Source organism: Mytilus galloprovincialis, chromosome 4, assembly GCF_965363235.1.
Source record: "Mytilus galloprovincialis chromosome 4, xbMytGall1.hap1.1, whole genome shotgun sequence".
Lineage (NCBI taxonomy): Eukaryota > Metazoa > Mollusca > Bivalvia > Mytilida > Mytilidae > Mytilus > Mytilus galloprovincialis.
Window position 1 is genome coordinate 17,053,447 of NC_134841.1, and position 12,339 is coordinate 17,065,785.

Consider the following 12,339-nt stretch of genomic DNA (forward strand, 5'->3'; position numbering starts at 1 on the left):
GGTTGATTATCAAACATTCAAATACAAGACAAGGGATGAATTTTGTAGGGGTCTTATAACAGTCTAATATCAAACATTAAGTTTTTCCATTGGGATTTTTCCAACCCGAAATAGGTTATCAGATGTATTGATACTGATTTGCATAAGGTCGATTTTTATCCGACGCAGCCCATATGAAGGCGATTTTAGTGTTTGTGTGAAAAACATAAGAACTTTGAAATGTATTATATGTTTGATTTTGCCAAAATGATGCCGAATAATAAAGGCAATATCAGTATACTGGTGTTCGAAAGTCATGAATCGGATCAGAAAAAAACAAATCCGAGTAACAAACCAACACTCAGTGCAACAAAACAACTATAAGAAGAAAATAAAGCAACAACAGGAACACCGAAGTGCAACAAAAACAAACGCCAACACACATAGAAACAAACTTTTTGATAACAACTGCCACATTTCGGACTAAGGAAACAATGTTGGGTCGAACCTGGTGAAATTGCATGTTAAACCTCCCGCTTTATGATAATGTCAAAAAATATTACTAACACACTACGTGACAGAAACACAACACAATCACATGCAAGAACGTTTATAACAGAGAAACGCATAAACAAATAATATAATAGTCAACGCAACATTCAAACCGCAGAACAACAACGGACATATTCCATCAACGACAAACATCACAGGATATCAAAACAGGGATAACATTGATTGTAGCTTGTTAGAGAATACCTACTTCCCAGTAGCAGGGATTAGTACATTTAAAAAGGTTTTGTTTCTAAAATTTGTTAAAGTAGCTTTGTAAAACGTATGTTAAGTTGAATGTGCGGATTTCGTATGACTATGTCCAGGGTTTTTAAATCGATGAATTTATATATTTCATGCTTTTCCCTAATTGGAAGCTGATAAAATTTCCTATCAAAAAAAGGCAATGTCAGTGATACGAATCAAAAAGTAAAGGTTTTGCATATGAAAACCTTTAATTTATTTAAGATTTGGAAAGGGTTCCACTGAGCCCTGTATCTTACCTGAGGTTGTTGGTTTCAGTAAAAAGGTGGAATGTTCTTGACTGTCAAAAAAAAAAAAGACAATTGTATTAATTTGTCAAAAAAAGAAAATGGATAAAGAAAACTAAATTCCCTCAAAATGCTTTCTCTTTAGCATGAAGTTTTTTATAGCTCATTAAAATCTATTTTGGGACATCCCATTTAATTTAACAAATTAATATGGGGGTAGGCAGATCCTGTTCCACATGTTATAACCGACATGTTATTCGTGAAGGTATAAACCCGGTGATTAGTCTAATTCAGTTAGTCAAGTTCGAGGAAAAGGTGACGGGATTGTGGAAGGATAGTTGGAATATATCCGTTGTCATCTGTGAACAGGTTATTCTTTAAACTTAAAGCAACTCGTGATTAAGTCTGTATAATTCCCGAATTGAGGACTCCATCTCCACCTGAAACTCTTTGGTTCGTTTTTTATGTGTTTTGTCATTTGATTTTGCTATGATTAGGGACTTTCCGATTTGATTTTCCTCTCAATTCAGTATTTTTGTGATTTTACTTTTTAATAGTTTCCTTGTAAGCAGCAACCCTCTATCAAAGTAACAATGATAGGTAATGCAAGCTCTGAAATATCATATCAACTGGGAGATAAACTCTCGATATAAAGACGCTGCTGGAATGTTGCTACTCAGGAATAGAAAGTTCACAATTGGGAAGCTAATACCATCTATTTTGTCGTAAAGTTGTTCTCAACCTTTCCTCATTGTCAACATTTAGATGCAAGTCAAGATATAATGCAGAACTGGTTCTGTTGTTTTTTTTTTTCTTTATTTCAAGTTCGATCTACCTTGGTCATTCTTTAAAACGAAACAAAGGAAGACCATTTATCTAAGGTTGCCTAAATTTGAAAATAGAAAAATGTAAGGCATCACAGGACCTAGATACTAAAAGGCTATATAAAGTCTATGTTTCAGAAAATTAACATACCTGGATTTTGATGTGCATTTTTTTTCAAGTCTGCAGAAGACAGTAAAATAAACAAACACACGAGTTCATTTGATATAATCCACTCAGTTACACAGTTTATATCACGGATTGTTGGTAAATGTTTATTGTCCATCTATTGTTCATTTAAATCAAACTCATAACATGTGTCAAATAAGGAGAGTTTCTCAAACTTCTTTCCCAATTTAAGTTTATTTTGGCACCTTATGCAGGAACGAAAAAAATGAATAGCAAAATCTAATTAAGTTTTCAATATTCTGAAACTTAAAATGGTTTCAAATTTTATTTATCTAGGTCCATCCATGCTCTAAAACGTTTCCGGATGCACAGGTTTGTCGGTACTTAGAGTGAATTTTGTAAGTGTTAATACGGACATACTTGCGAAAAGGTTATGACGAACCTTAATCAAAATGTGTGAGGTGATGCCATGGGCATGAATTTGCTCAGTTGATTCAATCTTTTCAAAATTATTAAATGTGGTTTTATCTTTTGTCCAACTATCATGAAGGAATACCACTGTAAAGTTTAATCCATTAATTACAATCAGTTTTTTGAGGGGTTTGTGATGTCCATGCTTTAGTGTTTTGTGTTGTGTTTTGTAAACTGTTGTTTGTCTTTTGATTCTTACTTTTTTACAATGGCGTTGTCAGTTTATTTCAGACTTATAAGTTTGAATGTTACTTGAGTATCTTTCCACTCTCGTTTACAACTGTCAAGCTTTGATATAATATTACACAAAAATATATACTGTTCAAAAAAGTAAAATAGCACTTGTTTCCTAGCAATAAGCAGCATAATATTAGTCAACTATGAAGAAAACATTAGTTTAGTTTCACATGTCACGAGTTGGGATCAAACGGCAACATCAGTTTGAACACAGTTTGGACAGGCTGGTGGTACATTGGATGAACTACCAAAACCACTCGGCTACCAAGCCTTCTAATGACAAGTTGTAAAATAGTCTGTTGAAAAGAAGTATGAAGATGTTGACACAATTGACAGAACACTAGGGACAGATTTTTATCACTATCTGTTAACTCTTATACACATATATCGAATTGACAATAGTTCACAAGCTCCTCATACCAAAACAGATTAAAATATCCATGTTTTATGCTAATATTATCTTATTCTTGTTGTAAGGGAATGAAATATATAAGTTATAGAGAATTATTTTATTTATTTTGATTTTTGAAACAAACAGGTGCATTGCAAAATTATACATAACAAATTAAATCACTTGAAAACAAGCAGTACACAACTTTATCAGCAGTATCATTGTAGCATTTTATGTTGTAATAATCATTTAATAATGCACAATATTTTTCAGAAATTGCTATAAAAACAATGCCTATAAATTAAACCACAATAAATCATTGTATAATATTCTGTATCAAACACAACAATAAAAATATACTGTAGAAAGCTTCTGTAGATTCATAATTCCTCAGTTGATTACAGATAATATTCTCAAAAAAAATAATTAGTATATCAAAAATATTTAACATTAAACAAATCATCCTTGGTGAACTAAAAATGCATATAAAATTAACTTGAAAGCTCCAAACCACTAGCTTAAAGCATACAATTTTTAATATAATAAGCACAAAAAACCATAGTTTTTAAATCAATTAATTTCACTGTTCATCTAACGGTAAACATTTATCTTAACCCTTTCTAAGCTTAAATCCTTCAGAACATAAACTGTAGAATAAGAAATATAAATACCCTTTCACATACCCCCCTCCCTCCACCTAAAAAAAAATTATTACAAAAAAAATTTAACTTAAAAATAATGTAATATTAAATATGGAAAAACCTATTCTGTAACATCAGATTTTACAATGTATAGCATAATTGTGAAAACAGTCAACAAACTAAACAAACAATTGTACCTCTTTTTAAATACAACATGGACATACATAAAATATATATGAAACAGATTTAGAATGCATGAAAATACATTTAGACTAGGATAAAGAGTATTACAAGTATTTAAAGAATATATGAAAGGCAGACAGTATAAAAAGGTAGTATAATATTAATATATGAATCATGTGAATAATTACTGTGAAAATTTTACAAATGAAACACCAGGCACACACTTGTAGTACTTCATCATTATATACTGAGACTGTACCTTTCTTTCTGAAGATTTATACTCTTAACATTGTGCTGTAATAGTTGTTCACATACTGTAGAAACATTAATTTTCCTGGGGGTTCAATTTCGTTGTTTTGTGTCTATATAAGATTTTATAGGGATTTAATTTCTTGGTTTTAGTAAATAGAAGTGACATTATATGTAGGTTAAATGTTTGTGGGGATTTAATTTTGTGGATATATTTCCACGAAATAAACAAAATTAAACCCCCCACGAAAATCTCTGCTTTTACAGTAATATGATTCTACATATTGTGAAATCTGCCTACCACTTGTATGCAGAATTTTCACCGAAACAATCAAAAACTTGTGAAAATCCTTACACACCAATATGAGAACTCTTAATTTAATTTTTAATCATGATATTTAAGAACTTCACAAAAAAATAACCATAGAATTAGTCTTTAAATATTAAAGTCAGTTTAGAAGCAACATATGGAATGATTTTTTTTTTGAAAAAAATAAAATAATAATAATTATGATAGCTAAAATACAGAAATTGGCCTGCAAATTCACAGTGAAGTAGAAGACTAAAAAATTGTTAAGACAGACATGCATTGTGTAAACAATAATTTACTATATGTATTTTAAAATTTTGTTGTTTCCTTTATTATTTATGATTCTACGGTGCATCCCTGAAAATGTCCTAATTATATATAGTCATTATTTTCCCTTTCCCTAAGTATTCCATTGAGTGATTGAAATATTGAGAAAAACATAACTAATATCTGTGGATGCTTTGTCTTATTTCAAACCAATGTTCAAAATTAATGCTTTAGTGGTTCCATACATAAAGTTCTTTTAAACTTATTTAGTAAATTCCTAGTACATACTCCTCCCCTTTTATATTAGGGAAATGTGTCGGTTTTCTTAAAATTTTCAGAGTGTTTAGAACATCCTTCGTTGGATAGGCCTTGCTCTGCCAGTCATCTGATTCTTGTTTACCAATCACATCAATTGTATTTGATCTCAGAAGGGCATTCCTGTACATAAAGGAAGAAAAGTCTTCACAAAGGTGTAAGGTTACTTCATCTTTTCCTTTGACATTATCTTCATATTTCTTCTTTTTGTTTACATCTGAGATATGTCGAGATTTGAACACCATTGGCCTGTCTTGTCTTGTTGGATCATTTGACAGGTATCTATCTATAACTTCATCTGGGAGATTTGGTTTTTGGATCTTCATAGATTTTAACTTTCTATGTTTGGAGTTTTCATCTATGACATTAACTTTAGGTGCGAATTTCCCATCATAATACATTGTAGCTGATTTATTCTTCGGCATCATGGTATACATATCTCGTGGGTACTCATCTGTAAGGTTAGTAATGTATCCTGGTTTAGGTGGATGTAATGCTAGTCTCCAGTCATACGGATGTTCTATAGCAGTTCTAGCTCTTGGTTTCTTTTCTAAATTTTCCTTCTCCCCAGACTTTGATGCATCCTCTGAGCTACGGAATGAAAACCCTCTTACGTATTTGGAGCCAGGTGTTGGTGTACTTGCATTTTCAAATGACACATGAATCTTACTGTCGGAATCTTTATCTCTAGAATACATTTGATCTTGAGGTGGTGCTTTACTGTTTGGTTTCTGTAACGGTTCTCTTTGACCCTTTGTCTTCTCCATTTCATCTTTTGTTCTAGGATCAGGGAGATTTTTTTTCTTTAGCCAATCCTGGTATGATTTCTCACCATAGAATTCTTGAGCCTTTTGTAAGTCTTCTGCTTCTTCTAGTTCTTTCAACACTTGCTGCATTTTTAACTGTTTTAGCTGCCCCATCTCTTTAGCAACACCATCCTTGTCCTGGTGCCACAATTCTGCAGCCAGAATTCTGAAAATATGACCAATAATTATGATATATTTTATAACAATTTTAAAACTATATGTTAAAATGATGAGTAGCTATGAGATTTTTACATTAAATTTTATGATCTCAAATTTGACAGATATTTTGTATATAAATGTCTTTTATTGCACTACATGTAAACAAAGTAAATGTTTTAAAGTCAATAGACCATGACTAAGGGTGCAGGGCCAATGATCCACATGGAAATTGGATGTGTCAATGCTTACATATACATGTATGTATTACTGTCTACCAAACACAAAATGTAAAGTTGACCTACTTCAAGCGGTTCCCTTGAACTGATGTATATGTAAACTATTGTGAACATAAGTTTCAAAGTCAAATGACTGAATAGAACATGTACAGTTAGTTCATTGACAATGATCATATGATTCCAGTGAAAGCAATGCTAAGCTAATACATATGGTATCATTCAACATATTAAATGGGACTGTTTTATAATGCACCTTCATATCATATCTCCCTTTTTAAAGCTTAGTATCTAAATACCTTGCACATTTTTTATGTCCCCATAATTTGGCCAGATCCAGTGGCGTATGACCTCGGCAATCTTTTCCATCAATCTGGGCCTCAACTTCAATCAATAACTTCAAACACTGAACATGACCTTCTGAAGCTGCTTGGTGAACTGGTGTTATCCCATCATTGTTAACACTAAAAGATTTTTTATAGTATATTAATAGAAATATTACATACATTATAAATAGTACAATTTATAGCTTGAGGTTTTGATATGCAAGCAGCTGTCCACTCACTTGGCATGATGCATAAATATCTACAATATCTGGGTATAGTTATTATTAACCACTTGTCTTCATTTCACATTTTAGCTTGATATTTGCCAATTTAAATCCAATTTAAACCAGTTGAATGGTTTCAAAAATAATTCTTTTATTTTATATTTTTCAGGCACCTTTATTTCTTTTTATTATTTCAAAAATACTGTTTTCATAGTGATGGCCCTTTAAATGAATATTATTAGTTTTACAAGTTAACTGTCCTTTTTATTCTAATTTAACTCATCAAATTAAATGAAATTCCAACATTTTTAAATATTCTATGCTTACTTTTTCAATTCTGTTAACCCTAACAATATGCATGAATTAATAACATGAAACTCATTTCAAATAGGCTACATCAAGACTTATATACTTAGAGTACAATGCCATGACTTACACAGAAGGATTAGCTTTTTGTCCACTAGATACTTTAAACATTACAGTGACATGACTTACACAGAAGGAATAGCTTTTTTGTCCACTAAGTACTTTAGACATTTCAATGACATGACTTACACAGAAGGAAAAGCTTTTTTGTCCACTAGGTACTTTAACCATTCCAGTGACATTACTTACACAGAAGGAATAGCCTTTTTGTCCACTAGGTACTTTAAACATTACAATGACATGACTTACACAGAAGGAATAGCTTTTTTGTCCACTAGGTACTTTAACCATTACAGTGACATTACTTACACAGAAGGATTAGCTTTTTTGTCCACTAGGTACTTTAAACATTCCAGTGACATTACTTACACAGAAGGATTAGCTTTTTTGTCCACTATGTACTTTAAACATTCCAGTGACATTACTTACACAGAAGGATTAGCTTTTTTGTCCACTAGGTACTTTAAACATTCCAGTGACATTACTTACACAGAAGGATTAGCTTTTTTGTCCACTATGTACTTTAAACAATCCAGTGACATTACTTACACAGAAGGATTAGCTTTTTTGTCCACTAGGTACTTTAAACATTCCAGTGACATTACTTACACAGAAGGATTAGCTTTTTTGTCCACTAGATACTTTAAACATTCCAATGCCCTCTTTCCTGTCTGATTACTTATACTCAAGTGAACTGCTCTCCACCCAGTTGTACTAGGCAAGTTTATATTATATTTGTACTTCTCAATTAGTAGCTTCAGGCATTCCAGTCTACCATGGATGGCTGCTAAATGTAAAGCTGAAAGACCCTGAAAATAGAAAAATTATGAAATACATTTTACATTGTACATTATACATTGCAAATGATGTACATAAAATACATGAGTACATAAGATAACTGATCAACCAATGAGAAGATGTATTGGCAATGAGATAACACTATACCAGAGTCCCAATGACACAGAAGTACAAATGTACAATATAGACATGTGCAAGAAATGTAGGTCACTGTAAGGCCTTAAAGGCTTAAACATTGAGCAAAAGGCATACTGAATAAAAGGCCCTGAAACGACTTTTCTTCCCTTACCTGGCAGGCCCCTACAATAACAATAACCCAAAAGGACAATTACATACCAAAACTTACTTGTCTGAATGTTTGTTGACTTAAACAATATTAAAATGAGTCATTTTTAACAGTGACTCATTTGTATTAACTCAAAAAAAGTGATTGTAGTCCACCAACTCTACCAATTTCTATAGTCTCTATTTGGCGCTACAACAGTACATGTAGTGTTGGATAATCGGTTGAAATTACCAACCGATTATCTATTACAATCGTTTGACAGCAACCAACTGACTATCGGTTATAATCGCATCAGAATACTTTGCCCTTTTTTTAAATGAAATCATGCATTTTAGTCTCATTGGTCATGTCTAATGTGTATATTCCATTTCATTGCAGAGTTTTATATGTTAATATTTGATCTTCTGTTTCCTTTTCATATTTTATTTCGCAATTATAAAAATGAATTAATTAGAATCCAGATTCAGATTGAACATATTTTATCTCATAATTACAACATTAATTACCAAGAGTGACACTAACTTTTCTAAATTTCAATGGTGTAACTCACATTATAATTTCAATAACTTAGCAGTATAAACATTTGAATGTTTCACAGTAAGAAAAGATATATATAAAGTATTTTACTTTAAGAAATTTAAGATTAACAGAAAAAAATAAAACAATGCATTTGCATTGAAATATATACAGTAAACAAAGAGGATCCAGCCAATGTCTGTTAATTCGTGTAGAATGCTTTTTTTTCACTTTATGATCATCATTTTTCTGTCAATTGTGTCAAGCGAGCGTCTGAACTTATAATTGCAAAAATGCGGAATTATTACATAGTTGAACCGTATCCGATCCGTGATTCTAATGTATTTCAATGGCGGACAAATTTCAGAAAATTTACAAACATAAACGATGTTTGACAAGCAATTTGGGAAGGAATATGACGCTTTTGACGCTACTAATGGATAAAACATTAATAAAAGGCAATTTGCGACACGCTCTAATGAAGTAAAGAAATTATTTTGTCTAAAATCTGAAGGATTTCATGTACGCTCTCAAGTAACAAGTATCCGGTATTGAGAGAGTATTTCATACAAAGTTATTTATTTTAAAGATCAATCTGTATATATATAGTCAATACTTTTGTCACGTTTTAAAGGGGAAAAAATGGTTTTGTCTTTAATTATAGGATGTTTGACATTGTTATTGTCATCCACTGATATTTTTTGTTGCAATTTGTTTGACTGAGCAAATAAAATTCAAACCGCAAACGGACCGGAAGTTGATATGCAAAAAGTCCGGAAACTATAGCGACAATCGATTGAACAAAATCCCAATCGATTATCGACATCGTGAGGCCCAACCAACTGGTTTCCGACTTATTCCGATCATCGGAACAACACTAAGTACATGTACACAAATAACATATATAAAACGGGAGAACCATTTGGATTATAAAACAAAAAGCCTGAGGGTTAACGTTTTGCAATTGATTACAAATTAATTGCTAACAAAAATGGAGTGGCTAGATAAACAATAACACATTTTTATAATGGGCCGGCAGGGATCATTTGACGATGGCGGAAGATAATTTAATAATGGCACTAAGGGATCATTTGATGGTGGCGGAAGATATTCTAATGACGGCGGTGCACCATCATAAAACTGGGCATGGAGATCCCTGATGTACAAATAGGTATCAGGTTCGTTCGCGCCCAATACACTTTCGCACCCTACACGTTCGCATCTCGCATGTTTGCACCCAAGGTCTGTTCGCACTCTACACGTTCGCACCCAATTTTACTTCAAATTCTAGTTGAATAATTGGAAAATCATGATTGTTGTTATAAATTGTTTTGGTGTTAGTAAAACATTCAAGATTTTAAATGAAAAACACAAAAGATAATTGTTTTCGTTGGTTCCTTTGATCTGAAACAATAAAATATAGCAATACACTATTATAACCAAAACATGATCAAATTTATTCAACACAAAAAAAATATAGTCAGAATCTCACTTTATTTTGAAACAAGTCAGTGAAACAAGGTTATAGCAATACACTAACCAAAACATGATTAAGAGTTATTCAACACAAAATAAAACGTTGACAGAATCCCACTTTATTAAGAAAGGATTATTATTTTTTTTTAACAATACACTATCATGACTATCCAAAACAATGATTAAGATTCATTCAACACAAAAGAAATGCTGTCTCACTTTATTTTGAGACAATGACTACAAATATAAGAATACACTTGCCAAAACTTGATTACAAGGATATAGTTATAAAACACAAAACCAATAAAAATTGGGCGCGAACATGTAGGGTGCGAACAGACTTTGGGTGCGAACATGTAGGGTGCGAAAGTGAAAGGGGGCGAACATGAATGGGCGCGAACGGACCTGGATTCGCACAAATACAGGCCACTATCAATATAAATTTCATTGATAGTGGATCTTCCCATTGATAGAAACCAGTGCCTGTGTGTACAATTCAGATTCATTGCCATTGCACTCATATCACATCTTCTTATTTCTATATATAAACAAGTTTCATTTATTCATCTATAGCTAGCCTTACATTTTTGTCAAAGTTGATTTGTCCCTTGGCTTCACGAAGGCTCTGTTTCAGCCATTCTACATCGCCAATTGCAGCTGCCATGAATTCATCATCAGCAATTTTCTTTTCATTGACATTTGCAAAACGTGGACGCCGTTTTCTAGACTTTGCAGAATCTAAACCACTTCCGTTTTTTGTAAGATCAGACATCTTGAATGTTTTAACTAAAGGGTATTTTAAAAATCACTTTAAAGATTGGAAAGATTTCTTAAATGGAGAAAATTTAGGAGATTTTCTATTTCTTCTTTACATGGGCAGCCATTGTTGTTTATGCAGGTGCCCCGAGTGACCAAATCCTATCTCTCTAGACTTTTCCACACAGTTTATAGAAAAGTCCGAGTATAATAATTAAAAAGTAAAAAGGCGGGAATACTTAATTGAAAAAAACGATATGGTTTACACAGTTGAAACAAACATTTATTGTTTACATGAAAAACGATTTAAATGAGTAAAGAATAAAATAAATAGTTTGTAAAAGACAGGAACACAAAAAATACAGGATGACCCATGCATAGCCGTAAAAAAAATTGGGTGGTATTAAATTTAAAAGACTTCTTTTCGTAAATTCATCCACTATTATAAACCTGTGCACGTTGGAAGTCGTGTCATCATGAATGTTAAATTTCATTGTGTAAATGAATCTCGATTACAGAAGGACGCGAGATTGATGTTAGGCAATCAAAATAATGTTATATAATGAAACATACTGTTTACATGCAATGATTATGTAATTATAGTAGAATAAATGATAATGGAGTCCAAGACCTGCAAAATAAGGCTATAGCAATGATTTAAACAAGTACAAAAAAACTGTACCCCCCACCCCCCCGCTTAGAAATCTTAAAATATTTTTCGTATTAACCATTTCTTGTTTTAATGTTAATATCTTTACTATAAATAGAATTTCCAGCACTGATTAGGGTGACACGACAACGCTACACTCCTTTAAATAAACATATGTCATAATTACATTGGCCTGAGGGGAACATGATAATTAGAGGATCAAAGGATTTAATTAAGACAATCCAAGGCTAGTATCTCTGTTCTGGACCATATTGTAATGACTTTAACCGCGCGTAACGTAATGCTATACTTTGGTGTTCTATATGTAACGTCACATCCTTAGTAACTTTGTTATAGATTTTAATACACGTTCCACATGTTATATTTGTTGTCTTGTAAATGCCTAAGTTATTTCACATATGAGTATTTGGACCATATGCGTATGGTCATGAACATATGGGTATATACTCATATGGTCGGGGTAATTATTAAAGAGGAACATTTATGCTTACCTCTTTATATTATAACCATTCTATAGTTGTCACGTCATTAAAAAGACACTATATTTAGGTCATTTTTTCATTGAAAATTAGTAATAACAAGATTAACAAAATAAAATAAGCAGTTTCACACAGTGAATTTCATCATTA

At 32.0% G+C, this 12,339-nt stretch overlaps 1 protein-coding gene across 1 annotated transcript; it reads right to left on the reverse strand.

The window, feature by feature from the left end:
• Window positions 1-3,172: 3,172 nt before the first annotated feature.
• LOC143071503 (uncharacterized) lies at window positions 3,173-11,195 on the reverse strand. The gene is made up of 4 exons (XM_076245845.1): window positions 10,868-11,195; window positions 7,818-8,017; window positions 6,532-6,696; window positions 3,173-6,006 (listed from the first exon to the last, which is right to left on the reverse strand). Exons 1-4 carry the CDS (start codon window positions 11,054-11,056, stop codon window positions 4,986-4,988), a joined length of 1,575 nt encoding a protein of 524 aa, XP_076101960.1. The 5' UTR covers window positions 11,057-11,195; the 3' UTR covers window positions 3,173-4,985.
• Between the last annotated feature and the right edge of the window lie 1,144 nt (window positions 11,196-12,339).

What these genes read in the sequence shown, in the direction of transcription:
- LOC143071503 (XM_076245845.1), bottom strand. Translation starts at nt 11,056, where the DNA reads ATGTCTGATCTTACAAAAAACGGAAGTGGTTTAGATTCTGCAAAGTCT. An exon ending in AAAAAAGCTAATCCTTCTGT is followed by an intron (nt 6,697 to 7,817) that starts GTAAGTAATGTC and finishes AAAATCTTTTAG; the next exon opens with TGTTAACAATGATGGGATAA. An exon ending in GGACATAAAAAATGTGCAAG is followed by an intron (nt 6,007 to 6,531) that starts GTATTTAGATAC and finishes TCATATTTTCAG; the next exon opens with AATTCTGGCTGCAGAATTGT.